Source organism: Setaria italica, chromosome I (genome assembly GCF_000263155.2).
Source record: "Setaria italica strain Yugu1 chromosome I, Setaria_italica_v2.0, whole genome shotgun sequence".
Taxonomy (NCBI): Eukaryota; Viridiplantae; Streptophyta; class Magnoliopsida; order Poales; family Poaceae; genus Setaria; species Setaria italica.
The window spans coordinates 21,219,726-21,242,318 of NC_028450.1; the positions used below are offsets into that span (position 1 = coordinate 21,219,726).

A 22,593-nucleotide genomic window follows, 5' to 3' on the forward strand; every position below is an offset into this window, starting at 1 on the left:
CAAACGAGGTAGATCGGTAAGCAACTTTTGCTAATCATATCACATATGACTCCTGTTGTTGGGTGACATCTCTATGTCTCGGCACCCAACCTTTATGCCCCAAGGTCCTTAACCGTTAAGATAACCTTGTTAAGCAAACCAACCCTTATGCGTGTAAGTGTCCGACACAAACCCGTCTAGTCAAGGAAAACTAGTGGCACCCTAATTTCATAGACCCACCACTAATTGTACAAGACATGGGACGGTGCAAGTTTTAGTTGGGAGGGCATACTAACTTAAACTTTGTGAGGGATCGTTCTACTTCTAACATCACAGCATGCAGAAAGTAAAACAAAAACAGAATAGCATTCACACAGCTGTGACACAGTATGGCCCGTTTTCATATGGTGATCTCCATCTCCATAGAACCTGTTCACCATGGTGATCTCCATCTCCATGTTCCATGTGCGCCATCCTCCTGGTGATGAGTCCTCCAAGAACTAGAGTATGCTATTACGCCTAATAGCTAGTAAAGAATCTAGTAATGAAGATTACATAGTTGCTTGGATCATCACAGATTGATACGCAGACCATTAAATACAATAAGGTGACAACACATATGGCTCCTGCCGTGTTGCCGTACGCGCGACACGCAGGTCATGAATGAGTTACACACATGCATCACATACACAAGGGGGCCATACTGATCACAAGATACATACATACATCCTGCAAAACAGAGTTAGGCGTCCTAACGTTCCAAACTTCGAAAGCCCGAAACTCCATCTTTCAAGCCGAATTTGGGAAATCTAATTTCGCCGAAAACGGCAAAGCGTTGAATTTCATGTGTAACTTTTTCTGTAGATCAATTTTCATATAAAAATCGCCCCGATCCGAGATCGTACCGAAAAGTTACGGCTGATTTACCGAAGCATACGCATACGGCAAAATCCCGACCCCGGCAGTAGATCCCATCTACTATTGCACATCTAATGCGCCTGGCGTATGACCCTGGATCTCGATTCGACCAATCATATTGATCTTCGCTCACTGCAACTGGATTTACGTGTATCACTTAACTCCGATGGCGGAAACCGACCGGTAGGAGTATGTCGTTACACTACCATTGCAGCAAGGGCACGAAACCAGGACATAGATCAAACAGAAAACTCGCATATCTCCATATGCACACATCCCGAATCCAAAACTAAGCAGCTACGGCTCTGATACCACTGTTGGGATACGAGGTAGGCTACACTAGCGCAATTCAAAAATTCTACCGCGTATAACCAGGAAGAACTGTCGTATAAGGATCACGGGATTACCACTCGACGTACTACTGGTGCGGAAGATGTAGATATGCGTCGATGCAGTGAAGACGATCACGTAGTCGTACGTAGTCGATCAACGTAGTCGTACGTAGTCGATCACGTCCAGCAGCTCGTCCACGTGCAGCAAGATCGCCTCCGGTGCCGCGGCTCGTCGTCGGCTCGTCGTGGCTCGTCGGCGGCTCATCCAAGTGCTGCAGGTGCAACACCTCCAAGGTATCCACACGTGCAGGGAGGAAGCGTCACAAGCCGGACTGCTAGATCCACGAGTTGCAACAGGCGAGGGCGTGGGAGGCGCGGCAGGTGTGTTTTGCCAAAAGGTGTAAACCCTAGGGCGCCCCCACCCCTCTATTTATAGAGGTTCCTGACGAGCCTCTGGATCCGAGGCCCATTAGTACTTCTAAACCTAATCCAACTCGGATCTGATCCAAATTGGGCTTCCAGCCCCTTGAGTGTGTGACCCTATGGGTTCGGATACGTATAGACATGGCCCGAGTACTCCTACTCAGCCCAATAGTCGGTAGCGGCCTCTAGCAAGACGTGCCAACTCCTATACGCACACGAAGATCATATCAGACGAACCATCACAACATAATATACATGCTATTCCCTTTGCCTCACGATATTTGGTCTAGCTTCAAGCCGACCGCTCTTTCTCGATCCTGTGATTCGGAATCCCTTTGTAGGTTAACTCTTAACCGTACGTAGCATGGCCATGCATTTTCGGATCCGATCACTCGAGGGGCCCAGAGATATCACTCTCAATCAGAGAGGGGCAAATCCCATCTTGATTGACCATGTCTCATAGCATGCTTCTTGACAAACCCGAAAGCTACCTTTATAACTACCCTGTTACGGCGTAGCGTTTGATAGCCCCTAAGTAGGTCGGTCCACATCTAGAATACATGCGACAATCTCAGGTCTAAGGACAAAGCGTATATGTTGTTTAAAGAGAGAACTACTTCTCGTGTTGGGTCAGTCCTAGCACATATCTCCACATGTGTCCACATTATTAGTTCAACATCTCCATGTCCATGACTTGTGAAACATAGTCATCAACTAATACATGTGCTAGTCTAATATTCATGTGTGTCCTCACATGAACTCCGACTAGGGACAACTTTAGAATAACCATACAAGTAAAGAGTTTCACATACAATTCACATAATTGCAAATCAATTCAAGTAGCCTTTAATGGATATTCAATGAACACAATATACAAATCATGGATACAAATGGAATATCATCATCTCTATGATTGCCTCTAGGGCATACCTCCAACAGGGGAAAGGACACTAGGATATGCACTTCATGGGATCATTCTATGGCGGAAATGCTACATCATGATCCCCGGCAAGGAGGCATCATTGCTCCCCGTAAATCCTCTGCATCGACCATCTCCTTAGAACTCAAGACTGTCATCTCCAGCACATCCACCTCAAGGACCGTTGTCACCACCAGAACCGTCGCATCTTGCTAGATCACCGTCTCTATCTAATATGAACATTTATGTACGCAGTTTCCACTAGATTCTCCTCGTAATTATGATTGATAAAATCAATGTTATTGTGTTTGAGGAAACCACCGGCGGAGTACAAAGACATTCAAGATATGCTAAACTAGTAATAATTCTGGACCTTTATCTCTATGCAAAAGTTTGTTTTCTAAATTTTCACGTAACACTGTATCATTCATTATTTTAATCCGCGGCGCATGGAAACGATTCCGTAAGACTCACCATGGTGAATTCAAACAAAAACTTACATTCAATACAACGTTCCCGGTACGTATGAAGTTTGCACATTTTGTACATTCTATAACACGAATATTTCATAACTTGTCTTTTTCCCATTAAAGTGCTTGAGACAGGAACAAGGCAATAATTTATATTGATACTACATCTATGAGCACATGAACAATTTTGTGCATGACAAGGTGTTGTCATCGCATGATATAGATGTACGTAAAATAAAATTATTAATAATTAATTATTTTTTAGCTCCTTATATTTAATTGTTTGTGTAATATTCACATATTTCCAAATTACAAATGATGAATATTCAAGAAAGACTCTTGGAGAAGGAGAGAATTTTGGCAATCCAAGAAGGTCGCATAGGATTCCTAGTGGACGAGGTGATAAATCCTGTGGGGGAATTTTATTACGATGGGCATTCAATAGTCGAATCGAGAAACACCACGACGGGAGGATCCTAAGAATGAAGAGGACAAATTATTATATATATATATATATATAGTAATTGTATAAATACTAGTTTGATGTGCATAATTACTAAGAATTGTATGTATATTATTGTCATGAAATATATATAGGACTTGCATATAATATTAATATGAAAAAGAATTTAAAAATATGAAAAAGAATTTAAAAAAGTCTTAGGTACTAAAGGGTACGTGCATGCGCATGCACATACCCCTTTAGTACTTAAGACTTTTTTAAAATTCTTTTCCATATTAATATTGCATGCAAATCGTACACGTACCTCCTTTAGTCCCAGTTGGTTTGGCGCGTGCTTGCACCTACGCGACCACCCCTAATGGGGGTCTTTAGTTCTGGGTGAATGTCTCGGGACTAAAGGAATCCCTTTTATCTCGAAAACATAGTCCCGGTTGGATTTTCAGGATCTATGGCTTTATCCAACCAAGACTAAAGGTGGGTTTTCTAGTAGTGGGCAACGGGTATATATTTTGTTTGCTTCTTAATTAAATGCTTGTCACATGCAAAGAGAGCTAGGAGAGGAACACTTTCTTGGTCTCACAAGTCACCAGGAATGTAATTCTAAGATGACTTTCACAAAGAATAATGTAGAATATAAATGACTTAGATGTTCCTAATTAATCGTGATTAGTTACCATGAGAACTCAATTAAACTAATCGGCTCTCGACTCCATCTAACAGAGCATGTACATTGCTTTGAAAATTAATAACCTTTTAACAACCAATTAGATTGGTGGAGCAACCAAATGGCTATGCCAACCGAGCGGTCACGTTTAATTGAAAATGGCCCCATCAATCTGGTATAGAACTGCAGTTGCATTTTTATTTGACAAATTTTAAATGCTACATTGTACTTTTAGGGTAGAGAGAGTATCTTATGAAACCATTTAAATTCTTACCATGCCAATTGGTGAAGCAATAGTTAACATATTTTTTGTGAAACAGAGGGGATGACCCCGGTTCCTCTGATTTCCTATATGGAAAAAAAACAATCAAAATGAATTTTGTGTCACCAGCAAGTAAATTAAGGGCTCGTTTGGCAGAGGTCTGGCTGTGGCTGAAATGACTCTAGCTATGGCTCCTCAGGTGGAGCAGCTTTTTTTTTAACTTCGACTTGTTTGGTTTGAAAAACTTTTCGTAAAACAGCTTTTCCTGGTAGTTGAAAATAGATAAAAACGTGAAATGTCTTTAGTACCCTTCTCTTTTTTTCCTTTTTTATTTTCCTTTTCTCATTTCTTCCCATTATTTCTATCCTTTATTTCCTTTCCTTTCTCTATTTTATTATCCATTCTTCATTCCTTCTATCTCCTTCCAGCACCCCGTGACGCGTCGGCCTCCTCACATTAGCACCACCACTGTCCTCCATTCCCGTGCGCCAGCGCCGTCGGCGTACTCCACCCCTGCGCGCTCTCACCACCACCATCCTCTGACCCACACACTCATGCCTGTGCCGTCGCCACCCTCCAACCTTCCTACACTCGAGCCGTTGGGGTCCTTCGCCCGCACCCAGGTGCAAGCTGGGGACTTTAGCCCCACAGAGGAGATGAAGTCGTGGGGAGTCGGAGTTTTTGCTTTCCCTCCTCCTCCTAGCTCCTCTCAGTGCAAATCGCGCGGCTCCAGCTGGAGAGCCGTTTCGTTGCTGTCTGTTTGGCAAGTCTTCAAGAAGCCCTACCAGAAGAATCTAAATACTTTTTGTTCTAACTTTTTAGAATATGTGCTTCAAATTCCAAATAGGAGTAGCCAGGACGTCGTGGCAAATGTAGCATTTTCACGAGTCGGCGACTGCGAATAATCTGCGCGGGTTTTCACGAGTCGGCGACTGCGAGTAATCTTCGCGGGTGGCATGTTCAAATGTTGCCCTCTCCCCATGTGTTGTGCGCCGGGTGCATATCCAAAATTATAACCCCCAACCAGACGACGTCACCGCCGTCGCCGTCAATCTCCCTTCACAGAAACCTTCTGCCTTACCTGCCGCCGCCACCCTTCCGTCCAACTGGGCGGCCACCGTTCCTCTCCTCTCTCCGTCAGGATCCGGCTTGCCGCCCCCGCCGCCGCAGACGCCACTCCGCCCTTCCTTCGCTTCGAGAACCCCGCCGCCCTCCGCCGTTGCATTCCCGTCTTCCACGGGTACCCAACGCCGGCGAGCCCTTCTCCTTTTATCTGGAATCTGGGTGTTCTTGGCGCCGACGTCTCCGAGGTTTGTCCCTCGACTAAATCCTGGGAAAATCTCTCGCTCTTGAAGGCTTAATTTTTAGTGGGAGGAGACGATTGATGCGCTTCTGCTCGTGATTCTTGCAGGCAGAGCTCAGGGAAAGGCCGGCCATAGGTGCCGTTCGTGAAGGACCCCTTTGCCTGCTCCTCCCATCCCGATTCTCCTCGCTCCTCCTTCTCGGAGGCAACAAATTCTCGGGTTTCCGCTCCCAATCCGCCGCCGATGCCCGACGCCGAAAAGCTCGAAGCCGCCCGGTGCGTGGTGACCCTTACTTTGTCGGAGCTCTCCCGGCACGATATCTCCTCCTCGACGTCCCCGCCTTGCGCCGACCTTCTGGCTCTCTTCCGCCGCTGCTTCCTGTTGCTGCCTCTTCTCAACGCCGGCGATCCAAGCCTAGCCGCTGAATGCTGCCGCGGCCTCCTCGCCTCCCTTGGTGCCATCCTCTCCGGCGACCCGTCCCCCTCCCTCCTCCCATCACTCGAGGTACTCGTTTTTTTTTCTTTTTTTCTTTTTTTTTTTTGAAACGAGATGTACTCGTTAAGTGCCCTCTGTGTAGTTGGTTGCGTCAATTCCTTTACGAAAGATTCAGGAATTTGTTTGAAGTGTTGATGGCCCCTTCCACTTGAGTGTGCTGTGGGCTTATTGGTTTGGATAAGTGAACTTTGTTCTGGTTCTTGCAGGTGTTCGCTGAAAGCCTTGTTTCTAATGGGAAATTGAGGAGCTGCTTGGCCATGGCTGACTGTGCTGCACCAGAAGGCTCAAGGATCTTTACTAGGGCCCTGCCATGCCAGGGTGATCACCACCTCATGCTGGAGCTTGTGTGCCGCCATTTCATTTCATCATTGGAGAATGGGGAAGGATTTGAGGTGTTTTGGAGTGCACTTTCTTGGTTAGGGAATGAGCCACGGGGGACTCCAGAAATTAGCTTTCAGGGGGCTCTTGCGCTGATTCACAGGACCTGCTTGTTTCCTTTGCCAACTGTTGTCCAGGCACATCTTTTACTGCTCGTGTCAAGATGCATCAGTGATCGAAATGTGGACTTGCATTTGCTAGCATTTGAGCATGCCATGAATCTTTATGTGAGATATTTACCAGCATTGCATATTTTCAACAGAACTGGTGGTGTGAAAACCCCATGGAGTCGTTTTGTTAAGGAAATACCTTTATGTTGCTGTATCACAGATGCCACTGATCAGAAACTCAGAAGTCAGATCAATGGGCTGCTTTTGTTTTGCCAATTGCACTCTGGTGATGACCTGCCCACCAATGAGAATGACATTGATCGCCTAATTGAAGAACACCAGCATATCCTTCATGAAAAGTTCAGGCAAGAATCATCTATGGTTGTGAAGGATATATTGTTAAACATCTTGCACTGTGCAAAGCAAAAGGATGTGCATGAATCTGATACTGAAGTATCAGATGAGATCATTTGCCTTGCTGCAGTACTTAGAGTAATGAGTTCCTCACTTCTACACATCCTGCATTGTGTCAGCCAAATGGCATCTGCCGGTGACAAAGAAAATGTAGATTATGCAACACTCTGCACGGGGTACAATTTTATATATGAAAGTATCTGTTTGCTTGGGCAACATGAAGCTAATGGGCTTCTTAGATATGACTTACTTGATATTATTGGGATGCCTGTGGATAGGGAAAGAGCCTCAATGGCAATGTTGGCTCATTTTGCCACCATGTCACTTTGTTGTGTAAGAAAAAGGCTTGGCTTTCTGTGGAAAGGTTGCGTTGTCATGATGATAATGTCCATGAATCTTATTGCCGAAGAGGAAGGTCTGAGTACATTTGAGCTTTCTTCAAAAGAATCTGCAGTTGTCTGCTCTACCGAGGAGGGAATCTTAAAGGTAGCACTAAATATATTGATTCTTCTTGATTCATATCGACTTGCTTTTTTTGCTCTATTTTGTTGCTGCAATTTCATTTTATTTGAGTACCGCATATGCAGGTTTCTGCACGGACTAAGGCGATGGCATTACGGTATGAAGCCATACGTAAAATTCATAAAGGCAGGCGCGTTGATGGAGATGGAAGCAGGTAGCGTCTGAAACCATATTTTCAGTTGTTGCTTACGTCCACAATTGAGAAACTTGTCTTTGTTCCGTATGTTAAATGTGGAAATGAAGTCAAAAAACAATATCTTCTAGTATTTATCTTAGTAGCTTTGTACATGAAAGAACAGTAATGGGTTAATAAATTTTGATAGCAAAGGTATTGCTCCATCTGTTACTAACTTATAGAAACTGTCGAACAATTTTACCAACAATATTCAAGGACATGTACAAGTACAATGGTGCTACATCAGCCATGTTCATAAACTTGCAGATTAGTGAAGTATTAGTTGGACAAGAGAGAGAGTTCATAACCTTGCAGATCAGCGAAGTCTTAGTTGGACACGTGCGAGGGAGGGAGGGAGGTCTTCTCTTAGAGATTTATGATATCTCTAGATGTGACGTCTGAGACAATACAGTTATACATGCTTTGCCTAGTGGCATTTATTCTACAGAAACAACATTATTAGATTTCAAATTACATCCATGACATTATATTTTTGCATAGTTTAGTAATACTAAGTGCACCAGGGTACTTTCTGACATCAATTTCATACAGGAGGAATTGGCCAATGATTCAATGCCCAATTCCTTGTTATCAGTTCCCCCCTCCCTTTTCCAAATCGATGTTTAGGTGTTATGTGAACTTAATTGGTTGGAACCATGTGTTATTGACTTGGGACCTATTGGGGTGATGAACCCTGTCCCAAACTAGCACCCTGAAGAAAGCTACCATGTGCCCCATCGACCAACAGTTTTAGCTCCTGTGACCAACGTCTCCTTGACTCCATGGACCCCGGATTCCTGGTGATTCTTGGTGGGTGTATGGCAATTGCAGATAGTATATCACAATGCTGGATATGGTTCCATCGAAATGATATATTTTTTGTAGATACTTTTTATTGGAAGGACAGAGACAAATAAAAAGTATTGGTGTGCACCTTTGTCTGCAATGTTTACTGGTTTGTTGCACTACTGTTTTTGTGTATTGTGATATATAGTCAAGATCAATTTAAACCCTTCTACTGAGTTTTGATCAGGTGAATTTCTATAGATCAACAAATTGATGATGGCGAACTGTTTTGTTGTTACCATCTTTAGACCTATTATAAACATGTAGGAGTAATACTAGTTTTGTGTCTATCTTGATCTCTGATTCATGTGTCTGTTAGCTTAGCAAAATGCTAATGAATATTGATTTTGAATTGTGTTAATATTGTGTTGCAGGTTGGGCACCCCGCAGAAGTGTTTGTCCATAATTGGAAAGGCTGATGGTCATGCCTTTTTGGAGTGTCATCCCGAATATTCACCAGACTGGAGTGATCTTATGGATTTTGTTGAATGTGAAGAAGGTAGGGATTATTCAAATACCTTGAAGCAACAACGAAAGTTTAGGAAGTTTAAGTATGAGAAGAAATGGAGCAGGAAGAGACAGTCCAACATGGAATGGTTTTTAACTTAACAGAACTGATGTGTTGTTTAGCTTTTTTTCCGGCTTAGTTTAGTGGTAGATGAGCAGCAAAGTGACAACCAATGTTGCATAGCTGCACAGATGAATCATATTAGCAGGACCTCCGATCGTTAGATTGCTTTGTTGATCTTTTTGAATCGTTCCAAGAAGTAAATGTCTGAACGTGTATTGAGTTGTGTCATTAGCTTTTGTATATATGGATTTCAGCATGGTTTCTCCATTTTTGGAAATACATGATAAGGATTGGTGTGTATCTTTACATCATTTATTTTTACATTTGATGGCCTGATCTGTTTTTTGCCATTAATCCCTTGGGTGTTTTATACCATGCACTCCACGTATTAGGATTTGAAAATCTTTAAAGCATATTCTGACCACGAATTACTGCGCAGTATATTATCGATTGCTACAAAATTGATGTTGTAAACATCCGTGTGATACAATACAATTGATGATACTACTTTTGTACACTAAGCATGTGTATTGTGTGTATAATTTGGTTAATTGGTAGCATGTCTATATGGGAGGACTGTATTGCAAACTTGCATATTCTCTCAGGGCCCGTTTGTTTCGATGGAATTGAATCTCATTCTAGGAATCTAATTCTAGCAATTAGATTCAATAGAAATTAAATTACATAGAATTAGATTCATTTCAATTTTCTTGTTTGGATGTACAAAGAAACTAATTCCTAGAATTAGATTCCAAATATTGTTTGGTTGATTAGAGAGGAAACTACTTCTTTGGAAAATATAGGTTAAATCTGATAGCTTCGAAATTCCTAGCATGGAGCTCATTATGCGTCGATGACACCCATGAACAATCTTTATGCAAGGACACATCATACACGAGTTACATACCTCCAGCTAGGAAAATACAGATAAAATACAAGATAATACTTTCAGATGAGCTACAGAAATCGTACATACAATGCCACATATTATTACAAGTTCAATAGATATTATCCATCACTTGATATAGATGAACTAGTTTCTTCACTTGTTGAGCTGTTTTAGAAGCCACCTCTTCCTCATCCTCTCTGGAAGCGCCAACAGAGACTCGTACTTGCGTGCATCACCGGTCAGGATATCAAATAGGTCCAACAAAGTGTCTTCATCCAATCCTTGTACTTCATTCAGTGTCTAGAATTTCTTTTGATGTTGGTCCTTTAGGGGCTTCCTCCTTTAGTGCTTCAGCAAACTTGTCTAGTTTTTCAGCCATCATAGAGGTAAAAGAGTCGCCTGACCGTTGCCTCTTTAAACTTCCTGAAGTTGCCGATGATGTGGGCTCTTTGTTACTAAGATCTTCCTTACTCATGTCTTTTGAGCTCTCAGCTGCAGTCCTTGCCGCTTCACCGGTAGCATGGTCTTTGCCAAACACCAAGCTAATTGAGTCCCAGTACAAGACAGTCTTGTGCCTATACCCAGAAGCTTCTTTGTTTTTCTACAAAAAAAAACAAATGGTTAACACATGTATACAAGTCCTATGAATGACATCAGCTAACATGGTTAATGGACAGTAAGCTTGACAGAGGTTGACAGAGGTTCATTAAACATTTGACAATGGTTAATGGACAGTAAGCTTAACATGGTTAACACATGTATACAAGTCCTATGAATGACATCAGCTAACATGGTTAATGGACAGTAAGCTTGACAGAGGTTGACAGAGGTTCATTAAACATTTGACAATGGTTAATGGACAGTAAGCTTAACATGGTTAACACATGTATACAAGTCCTATGAACATTTGAGTTGATCAAGTCTATATTAGTTTAGATACACAGTAAGCTTGACAGAGGTTCTCAAATGAAAGCTTGACAGAGGTTTCAGAAAAGGACTATATTAGTTTAGATACACAGTAAGCTTGAGAAACTGGCCTCATTAAATTAGAGAACTGAAACTAAAGTCAGTGGTCAAGTTTAAAGATTCTCCACAAGCAAGTCACTGAAAATTTAAAAGACATCCGACCATGTGCAAGACCAGATACTTCATATTACTATCACCATATTCATGTCTAACAGTACCACCAGCACCACAAGAATAGGTCAGCAATCGGCCAGTCACCACATGTTGCCACCAAGCAATATTTAGTTTTTCTGAACTTAACACAAATTTAAGTAAATAAGTGGTTTTTGAAACTTACCGCCACATATTCTTCCCATACAGCATCACTATCAACAGATATTTTGTTTTTGTTCCAATCCCAACCAAATCCACTTGATTCCAGCATACCATTGATGATAGTGTAGTGTTTGTCAAAGGTCTTGTTCCTCGCCATGATGTTGTCTTTTGAGATATCCACATTACACTTTTCTCGGACATTCTTGATAGCAGCTGTATAGACATGAGACTTCCACCCATTCTGGCATCTGTCACCCTTGTTATAGTACTCCACAAATGTGTCAAGAAGAGCCTTGTCCATGTCATCATTCCAAGAAATGTAACCCCTGCCCGAGCCTGACTTCTTGCCCTTCTCCATATCCTACAGGAAAAAAGTTAACAAAAGGTTATTAGTAAAATATTAAGGAGTAAAACCAAATATCATAAGTTTAAGCATGCATTGATGATAAATTTATCATACATTGACCACGTCTTGCTTGGTAATCAGCAAACATTTGGTTAGCTTTGGTATCCCTAAAATTGCTCCATTCATTTGTTGATTGAACATTGGTAATCATACCCACTTCACTTTGAACTTCATGAGGTTCAAAAGATATTACTTGATCAACTTGGTGTATAAGTAAATCATCCATATCTCTCTGTCTATCAATTACAAAGTTGTGCAATATGCAGCAAGCATTAATGATCCTAATCTGCAAGAATTTAGTAGAAATGAGTTGCATGCTAGCTAGGGTCATTCAGAGATGAATTTCAAGCTAGGTTACTAACTACGGAATACCTGATTTTGCAAGTCAAAATATGAGTTGCTTCTTAGTATAGCCCACCTCATCTTCAATAGCCCAAATGTTCTCTCTATCACATTTCTAGCAGTTGAATGGCGCAAATTGAATAGTTCTTTGGCAGTGGATGGGTTATGCCCTTGAGCAGCCCACTCATTCAAGTGGTAGCGAGTGGATCGATATGGAGCAAGAAAGCCTGGTCCATTGGTGTATCCCGCATCTACTAGATAGTATTTCCCACTTGGAATAACAAATGCATCGTCCCGAGACATTGCATCACGTAGCACACGTGAATCTGAAGCTGATCCTTCCCATCCCGCTAAGACATAAACAAATTTCATGTGACGATCACAAACCCCTAAAACATTGGTGGTAATCTGTTGCTTCCTATTCCTATACCTCCCTTGGTCAGCCAAAGGCACAAAAACGTCAATGTGTGTACCATCTAATGCTCCAAGGCAATCTTCAAACCACTTCCACTTGGAATCCTCAGGTTGTACAGCTGATGGATCAGGAAGCTTGATAAATTCATGGCATAATGATAGAATACCTCTAAGCACCTCATTGAAGTGACGGCAGATTGGCTCAAGTGACCATCCATATGAGCTACGAATCATCCTCATCTTAGTGCCATGACCCACTACAAGCAAAAAGATTGCTACCTTTTCTTCTACCGACACATTCTTGTTATCACACATACCACATCTCTCACGTAAGATGGCACATAGGTCATAAAATGATCTCTTAGTTAGGCGCAAACTATCATAGCAATAGACATTTGATCCTTGGTACAGATTTCTTAGCATTTGTTTGCGTGTAGCTACATCTCTCTCAGCCACTTCATTCGGATCAACAATATGTCTAGGTCTCTTACGCTGATACCAGTGCACAATCATGCTCATGACAGCAGAAACAAATAAAGCAGCCACCCTTTTTCTCTTTTTCCTACTCATCTCTCTCATTTGCTCCATGCTTGTATTAACCAAGTCTATGTTGTTGTCAGGCATCTAAAGCACATATGCAAAAAGGAATATTTTAATTTATCATCAAAATGCTACACTATTTTGGATAATCAGTAACTTCTTGTGTTAAAAAATAAGAATTTCAGATTCTCAGTTAACATATATTAACTGTCACTGGAAACCTAACAGAATGCACTCAACAAGGTTCAAGGTCCAAAAAAACAGAATACACTCAACAGGTCCAAAAAACAGAATGCACTATCCATGCTTGTTTCTGTCCAGTTATATATTGCAGAATCAAAATGTACCAGACTACACTATCAAAATGTAACATTAAATGAATAATTGAACCTGCAAAGAATGCACTATCCATGCTTGTTTCATTTCAATAGCAAGCACCAAGAGTCATGAGATGGGCGTCTACTGGTCCCATCACAGTTTCTACTACAAGGTAATGCACAGCGGAACTAAAGTCTGCTCTGCTAGGTGGAAGGACCACCACAATCTCAAGTTGTTTTAAGCATCACTTCCCAGTTTGTTTGGTGTCTAAGCATGCATTTCCTAGTTTGTTTCGGTGACCAGTAATCAAGTTTCCCACACCGAAATTCACTGCATCTCAATACTGAACCAGACAACTCCTTGATGATAACACAATAACTAACTGCCTTTATAGTTGGAGATGTCAAGTTCTGAGTGATGGGGTTCATAAGGCAGAAAACACAACAAGATTATGGTCCTGTTTGGTAGCCGCCGGAGCTCGCCAGGCCGCAGTTCTGGCCACGCCAAAGCTGCGGCGTGATTTCTTTGACAGCCTAAGCATAGATGCCCTCAGCATTTTTTTGACCTGAACAGCAGGGGAGTCCCCTACTGGCCCTATATTCTCAACAATTATGCAGGTCAACAACATCACCTCTCCATTAAGAAGGCACCCCGCGCATTCAAAATGTACCAGACTACACTATCAAAATGTAACATTAAATGAATAATTGAACCTGCAAAGTATACATAGGGTGATACCTGGGTCAGGATCTGGTGACGCTGCAAAGGAAAGTTCAGATAAGAGTAAACAGCCTCAGGAACACTCTGACATTCAAGCTGATGATAGCCATTTATCTGAAACAAGAAATGGGGAAGTGGATCAATCATCAAGCATTGGTGAACTACTCCCACACAAACCATCTGTAACATGTTAGTGAGCCTATTTCACCTTCAGTACTTGACATCCATTTCTGTGTTCATATGCAGAGAGTCTGAATAGTTATTCTAAAACTATTGCGAAGTTTCAGAATATGCATGATTCAAGACAGCTCATGGCTGCTGCTAGCCTTGCCAATAACCAGAGCAACACCAAAGTAATGGGGGTCCAGCAAGAGGCAAGTGCTTTATCTAGTAATAAAATTTATCAGTTAACAAAAATAATACTGGCAAATAGTTTGAACTCTGGAGCGCCCCAATGCCTAACCTAATTTCACTCTAGGAGATGCTCCAGGTTTGCACTAAAATGGCATATATTCCTACAAAACATTGGGGATAGGCACCAGGTGTACAAAATAGTTTTTATTCAATGTCATCAGCTTGTCACTGCCTGATTACAAAGCATATCACCATGTTGGCAAATTTAAAAGGGCAAACAGTTGGCACATGAAGCACAACCAGTACATTTGAGGTGAAGAGAAGAGGCACGGCATCGATGGAGCAAGGAGCTGGTGCAATTGTACAAGAGGATCAATTGCAAATGTTGAAAATACATTGGACTGTTGCTGGCACTCAAAATTCTGCATATGCAGCTCATGTATACTAGTACTACTCATCCCACCCTCCATGTTCTATTACAACTAACCTCCTGTTACCACAATAATTTTGCATTTCTCATCCAAACTTGTTTATATTATCTAAAAGTTTGAGTTAATTAATAATAGGAAGACCTTCCTGCATGCTCTAAGAAAAAGCTTGACTAATTATACTACTGTGATGGCCTCTTTTGCACTAATTCTGCCAGAAGCCCAGAAAGCATGGTTATACAGATCTACTGCAGCACATACATTAGTGAACATAAATCACCATGCTGAATGAGACTTGTTACCATCAAAACAGGAATTATAAAACAGTAGAAACACATGTACAGAGCTATGGTTTACACAAATCTAGTACATATCTCCATTCTACTGAAAGTAGAAACTAGCAAGCTTAAAACTTTTGATAGACAACTAATTAGCAGTTCATGCTTAAAACTAGCAAGCTTAAAACTTAGATCTGCAAGACTCACCAAGGTAGGAGTATTGGTGGTGCACGTCGATCTTCCAGTGAGTAAAATGGATAGCTGTCGAGCTCCTCCTCCTCCCGTCCCTGTGCTTCCCTTCCCTCAGATCTGTCTACAGCCTCTAAAAAAGAACATACTCAGTGAGTAAAAAAGAACCACCCGAATTTAGGGATCAGTTAGGCGGAAGCAAAACAACCACGCCAGCGAGCGAGGGAATCTCGGCGCGGAAACAGCAGCGCGCGCGAGGATCTCGGAGAGAGAAGGTTGACTCACGGTTTCCTCCCCCGCGAAGGCGGCGACGACGCGGCGGGGCCTCCCGGCGAAGCGGTGGCCGGCCGAGAGCGCCCGGAACGAGGCCTCGAGGCGGCGGCGGGACGAGGACGAGGGGCGCGCGAGGCGCAGGGACACGGGGGCGGAGGCGAGCGGGTGGAACGGGGTGCGGGCGGGCTGGCTGGGGGCGGCGGCGGCGGCGCGGATTCAGGGCTGGCGGAGGAGGGGCTGGCGGAGGGGGCGCCGGAGGAGGAGGCGGCGGCGCGGGAGGTGGCGGCGCGGAGTCGGGGGCGGCGGCACAGGGGCGAGTCGGGACTCGGGAGGCGTCGGGAGCAGGCGAGTGGGGGCGAGGAGTCGGGGCCTCGGGGGGGAATCAGTTTCCTCATATTTTGTTCGGAATGTGGGGAAGGGAAGATGGAATCATCAGGAATCACTGTTTCTAATTCCGGAGGGAACCAAACATGGTGACCTTGGAAACTAATTCCAATTCCTGTAGATTCCAATGAAACAAACAGGCCCTCAAAGTATTTACTTTTGAATTAAAAAATTGCATGTCTAGATTGGAGGACTGCATTACAATTATTAACGATCCAAATGATTAGTTTGAATGGCTCAGCAATGATCATTTTAATGTTTGACGATGAGGTTCAACCAGAAAGCTTGTCACCTCTCCTCTGTGAGCTCCGGTTCCTTCGGCCTCTTCCATTAGCGATTAGATACCATGGCTGTGCGTTTAGCAGGACCAGCTCCAGTTTTTTCTCTAGAGGCGCACAGCAGGTATGAAAAATTCTAACTTCTAAGCCTGATTCGAATCAATTGCTAAATCGCGGATCAGCCGAACTGCGAACTACCCAAATGCTTGAGGGTTCTATATACACTGCTGAACGATTGATCGGTAAATTGTTTTAGTGCTGGGTGCCTTACCAATATCGCTACTTCATACTAAATGTTAAATGTCTTGATATTTAATATCGAGCAGATCAACCAGCGCCATTTAGTACCTAACCGGTACTAAACCTTAAGCCATGTCGTGATGTTACTCAATTGACCGATATATATATATATATATATATATATATATATATATATATTTTCTATAGCTGGCCACCGTCTTGCCGATCCGTCCCGAGCCGCGTCATCATCCGCCAATCCCCGCACGGCTCCGGAGCAGCTTGCACGGTTCGACTCGGCTCTGAGCCTGAACGCCAGCGCACCCACCAATTAACATCGCCGAGCGATACACCGGCGACCTCCGCTGCCCCTTCCCGGCTTCCCCAGCCCGTCCCCCGTCGCTGTAGCCCAGCGACGGCCTTGCAGCGACCCAGCGGTGGCCCTTCCGCTCTCACGACAAGCACCCTCCCGAATCGGCGGCACCATATGGAGCGGCCGGCCGGCGATGGCGTCAGATCCCGGCGGCAGGCAACGGAGAGACCCCGACCGGTCTGCGCATGGGTTATGCCGTCCTCACCGATAGGGTGTCAAGCAGCTCCGGTAATCTATCTCCTGTTTATTTCATCCGATTTGGTTTCGCAGCAGGAACCTGAAGTCAGATTATTGATTAGGCTTCAAATCAGATGACACTCTGGCCACATCCGCAGCTTCAAATCGGATGACACTCCCGTCCATGGAGACGCTCCAATCCACCTGCGGCGATTTGCCATCCATCCCCAAGGCCAGTGGGCAGCCGTTGGCATCCATCCACCGTGGGCATCGTCTAAAGCACTGCCGCCATGACTTGCGCTAGGCTTCCCCACCAATCCCAATCCGTGCATAGAGAAGAATGGATTGTGAGGTGAGCATTCGTGCAAATCTGTGTATCCCAGTTCGTTATTTTTGTATGGGCCTTCCAAATTTCTGATTAATCCATGGATGAGGAACGGGAGATTTTTTCTACACTGTCAATCCAATTTTTAGTGCTATTCCGTTGGTTTGAGGTTAGCAGCCACAAAAATCTGCCTTGTTAATTCAAAAAGATAAAACTGGTATGGTTGTTCTATTCCTGGCACGGATTGTTTTGTTGGATTATCTTACAATCCTGTCATTGTAGTATGGTACAGAAATTCGCCTTATTAATTCGAAGGACTTTGCGGGCCACAAGGGCAATGTCCAGGTCAGCCTCTCTGCTCTCTACTCTCTAATTGTACTCATGATCACCGTGCTCACGCAGCAGTTTCATTTCCTGTCCTGATATTGTTCCCTGAACTGAATTCTTCCTTCAGTGGGCGAGATGAGTGCATCAAGATAATGCCTCCTCCTGCAGAATTCGACTGGGCGAGTAGATGCAATCATTTATTTCAGTGCTTTACTACATTCCCAATCGAGCTCATTCATCATGCAATAGGAACAGTAGGCCAATTCATCATCATCTGCACATTTCTGAAATTTATACAAGTACGTTTTGCCTAAAAATTAGTTCATGCATCAGCTTAACGCCTATTTCTGCAAGTTTACACAACTCTACTGTAAGAGTAGATGCAATGATTAATTCATTGTTTTACTACCTTTCCAATAAAGCTGTGTAATCCTGGAGTAAATTTAATATAGGCGCAGTTCATCATCATACGCACATATATCAAATTTATATAAAATATTGTAAAAATTATTTTGTATTAAAACAACTACAAAATAAAGTTATTAGTCGTCATGAGCTTTCAACTATGTCATTTTTGTAAAGCAATAAAATTAGTTTATTATTTTTGTTTCGTATAAAACTAAATTTCTCATCCAAGATGCTACTAAAAAGTAATTAGGCAAATATATTTCTCAATATCCAATACGAATTTCTCAATATCCAACACACTTTTATTTTTAAATACGACGATACGACATTAGTATGATATTAGTATTATGAAGAACAAAATTATATTTATTTGAACTCTAATTTCCCTCTATCCTTATAAGTAAAAAATCTTCATTCTCCGTGCATGTATAAATAAAAAATTCTAGATTATTCTCGTTCTAAAAAATCATAAATTTCTCTAGCTACAAAGCATGAAACATAAAATACTAATCATAAGAGGAGGGAGGATGAAGTTGCTAACCTTTAAAACAATTGGATGAGTGAAATCCCACAAATAGTGAAAAAACGGGCAGCACCTCCTCTAGGTCATCATGGGAGTGAAGAAGCCCGAGCTCTCAGTCAAATGGTGGAGCTGAGCTCGGGCTCGGGGAGGAAGAAACAACATGATTTATAGGGTGTACGTTAGTACCGGTACGTTGGTCAATCCGATACTAAATGGTGCCGATTGGAGGTTCTCACCGATATTAACATGTATGAACACCATTTAGTACCGGCTTAACTTACCAACCGGTACTGATTGACTTTTAGGAGAATTTAGCCGTTGGCCACCCGGTCCCTATGCCACTATTTAGTACCGGCTAAGACCCCCAACTGGTACTAAAGGGGCTCCTGTGGTACTATGCATGACGACTGGTATTAATTCCACGCATTAGTACCGAACCAAAAGCCAGCTGGTACTAACGCCATCGACGAATGCTCAGTTTTCCAGTAGTGATAGTATGATCCCTCGCGATCAGGGTCGAGACTCGTTCTCATATGGTTCGAATATTCCAATTCAAATCAATTTAGGACTATCTGCATACATGATTACTACTACATATAACATCATAAGTAGGCTCAACAGATTTAACACAGAAAATAGGAGGGAGGAGGGAGGTTGTTGGTTACATTAGTCGAGCACGGGGGAGCGCGAGCGCAACTCCCTTCCACGTAATTTCCAGCGCATTAGTCACCGTCAAATGATCGCCATCAGAAGCGCCACGATTCCGAGACCCGCACCGGCCACTACCCTGCCGGCGGCTGAGCCCTCGGGCGCGTCAGCCGCGTCGTCGCTGCTCTTCTTATGCGCCGGCGCGTCGGCCGCCGGGCCGTCTGCCCCCGGACCATCCGCCGTGGGGCCATCAGCCGCCGGCCCATCGGCAGCCGGGCCAGGCGCGTCGGCATCAGGTGCGTCGGCGCCGCCGTCGTCGTCGGACGGTGCCGGAGCAGGGGTCTCCTCATCCTTGGGCGACGGAGCTCCCTTCTTTCCCTTGGCCGCAGGCGCCGGAGCGAGCGCCGTGGCCTTGTGCGGGGGTGGCGCGCCGGCGTCCGCGGAGCCGCCGACGCCGGGCGGCACGATGGGGGCGCTGACCTGCAGCACGGAGATGTTGTACGGGCGGGAGGCGACGGACTTGACCATCTGGGAGTTCTTGGGCGCGCCGGGCTCGGCGGAGCCGAACACCATGGTGCCGTCGGAGCGTTTGGTGAAGTTGAGGAATCCCATGCGGTCGGTGGCCTGGCCGGAGGACTGGAACATGGTGGTCAGCAGGGTGGTGTGGTTCTTGATGGCCCCGAGCTTGGCCGTGTCGTAGTAGTCGAGGACGACGTGCATGGAGAGCACCTTGCGCTGCACGTCGGAGGGGAGGGAGGAGATGCCGCCCGCGGCGCCGTTGTCAACGGCGAGCACGGTGATGGTCTGCCGGCGATTGATGTCATCGGCGAGCTTCGCCTGCGACAGGAGGTTGTTGAAGGTGGTGAAATCGGGGAACTCGCCGAGAAGCCTCGTGATGTTGAAGGCCGCCGCCGGCGAGGTGAGGCCGGCAAGGACGAGGAGGAGCGCAATGGGGGGCAGACGCGATGCCATGGCTGCTGCCTGATTCACCGAAGTTTGTGGAGAGAGATAGCAATATAGATTAATAGATGTGCGTGGCTAGTGTCCTAAACTTGGACGTGCATGCTGGCCGGAGAGGGGGACGCTAAATCAGGGGTGCCGCATCTGCATGGCTGGGTGACGAGCTTCAAGGCTGTTCGACGGAAGGGAATGCTCGAGTGGTCAAAAATTTTCGCAGAGTACCCTGTAACTCAGCCGTTGGAATTAGGTCCTGTTTGGCAGAGCTCGCAGAGCTGATTATCTCCTTAAATCCAGTAGGAGTTCTGTCAAACAATTTTTCAGATAAAAGTGATTTTTACAGAATCTGAAATGACTAAGAAGCCGGGAGCTGGAAAAAATAGTTTCTCTAATTCTGGGGAGTGATTCTCCATCCTGATTTTAAAAGTTTATGCTAGAGAATTAAAGAGAATTCTTTCAGCCATAGAATCACTTCTCTCAGAGAATCAACTCTCACTAAAAATTAAATTAGATGGAGTTCTACCAAACATGCTCTTAACCTCACCATCTCTAATACCACCATCTCTAATAAGGCCCGCCGGTTCCAAGAAAAAACGAACTAATTTCTGGAGTAATCTCACTATGCCTAACCAAGTACCTTCGGTATGAATGGCGGTATGGCCTTGTTGATGGCGCCCCACCGGACGCGAGATCGCGCTTCCCAGCTAGGCTGCCGCGACCACCGCGAGAGCCTGAATCTCGGACCCACGACAACCACGGCGACAGAAGGATGGAGGACCAGCGACGCGGGAGGAACGGAGCCTCTGGTGCCACCGGCGTCGGGCGCAGAGTCTCCGGTGAAGGCGACGCGGCTGGTGGCGGACACGGGCGGGGACGACACGCTCGCCAGGACGACAGGAGCAGCACCAAGCTCCGGGCGGCCCGACAAACCTGCAAAAGTGATTTTGTCTGGCCGTCCCGGCGCGGGGGCGACGACGCTGACAACGATGACGACGAGCACCCGGACTACGACCATCCAGGCCATGGGCGCAAGTTCGGCGACGCCTACTGGGGCTGCGCGGATGCTGGGCGCCGCGACCGCACCAGGTCACCGCCCCACCGCAACTACGCGCCGCCACAAGGACGACACCATGCCATCGGCGCACAGGAGCAGAGCATCCACAACATGTCTCAACTCCGAGCCCTGTTCCAGGCCCAAGCGACCGCGATGATGAAGCACAACCAGGTAACGACACCCACTAGCTGTCTTTCTCTGGAAGCTAGGAACAGGGACCTCCACGCCGACGACTACGCACGCAAGATCTCCTGGCTCGCCGACCGCCTAGGCTTCGACGACACATCCTCGGGCGAAAAAGCCTGGTCCGCAACCATCCCGCTGCCCCAAGTCTTCGGCACCCTGCGGGCGGCACACCTCCCGGCGCCGCCATCGCCGACGGTGGCAGACGTCGAACGGGCGCTCGACGCCATGTCCGTCGGCATCAAGCAGGACACAGCAACAGTGGGCCGCGACGACGGCCAGAAGAGGGGGCCACTAGCTGCTGGGCCAACGGCTTAGGAGACACCCCAGCTGGGCCACCAGCCCACATCACATGGCCCCGACGCGGCCTTCGCTGATGGCCCGACTGCGAACGGGGCCTCCGTTCGTCGCTCCCCCACACCGGGCCGCTCGCCCACGACACCGATCCGGATGGCGACGCAAGACGGCCCAGCGGTGCAAGGAGCCCCCTCCCCGCCTGTTGCCGGGTCGCCGGCCCATGCGGCTACCTCTGCAGGGGGGGCAGCTCGCCAAGTCAGGCCCAATGACATGGGCTTCAACGAGCAAGTCGGTCAAGAGAGCCCGCTGAACGGGCAGAGGGAGGGAGAGCAGGATTTGAGGGAGATTAATTCTCTCTTCTGCAATCCACCTCCACCACTGCTCCAGGAGCCGGAGCCACGTCGCCAACATCAACGCCGTACCTTCAACATGACGGCGGTTCGAAGGAGTGCGCGGCTGGCAAGGAAGCCATCCATCCCGGTGACCGAGAAGGCGCAAAGAAACTTATGCCGAAAGCTGGGACTAACCACTGAAGAAAAGACATCAATTGACGAGATCCTTCGCGACTTCCTGTCAATGTTCCAAGGACCCCTCCTGGAGAACATAGTGGCAGCCCTGACGGCCATCTTTGGTTTGGACGATGAAGGTGCGGACATGCTAGGAGACGCGCTCATGAACCACGCAGGCACGGCCGCGGCGGAGCTACAGCAGATTAATGGGGACCCTACAGCTTAGAGCGGTGACA

The 22,593-nt window shown here is 45.5% G+C and overlaps 2 protein-coding genes, 1 long non-coding RNA gene and 1 pseudogene across 5 annotated transcripts; 2 read left to right on the top strand and 2 right to left on the bottom strand.

Annotated features, from left to right (window-relative positions):
* Positions 1 to 5,459: 5,459 nt before the first annotated feature.
* LOC101756384 lies at positions 5,460 to 9,595 on the top strand. The gene is made up of 5 exons (XM_004952369.3): positions 5,460 to 5,740; positions 5,842 to 6,238; positions 6,436 to 7,617; positions 7,719 to 7,807; positions 9,049 to 9,595. The coding sequence occupies exons 2-5, from the start codon at positions 5,978 to 5,980 to the stop codon at positions 9,281 to 9,283; spliced, it is 1,767 nt and encodes a 588-aa protein (XP_004952426.1). The 5' UTR covers positions 5,460 to 5,740; positions 5,842 to 5,977; the 3' UTR covers positions 9,284 to 9,595.
* A 640-nt stretch (positions 9,596 to 10,235) lies between these two features.
* On the bottom strand, positions 10,236 to 12,513 carry LOC105914688 (annotated as a pseudogene).
* Positions 12,514 to 16,805: 4,292 nt separating this feature from the next.
* Positions 16,806 to 18,246, top strand: LOC101756793. Of its 3 annotated transcripts, XR_001164147.2 has the most exons (4): positions 16,806 to 17,177; positions 17,249 to 17,478; positions 17,734 to 17,796; positions 17,906 to 18,246. It is a non-coding gene; the product is annotated as an uncharacterized LOC101756793 (long non-coding RNA). The 3 variants fall into 3 exon arrangements; XR_214486.3 differs by having other exon boundaries at positions 17,249 to 17,796; XR_001393218.2 differs by having other exon boundaries at positions 17,285 to 17,796.
* A 118-nt stretch (positions 18,247 to 18,364) lies between these two features.
* Positions 18,365 to 20,359, bottom strand: LOC101757076 (fasciclin-like arabinogalactan protein 3). The gene has a single exon (XM_004952370.2). It carries the CDS (start codon positions 20,327 to 20,329, stop codon positions 19,442 to 19,444), a length of 888 nt encoding a protein of 295 aa, XP_004952427.1. The 5' UTR covers positions 20,330 to 20,359; the 3' UTR covers positions 18,365 to 19,441.
* Between the last annotated feature and the right edge of the window lie 2,234 nt (positions 20,360 to 22,593).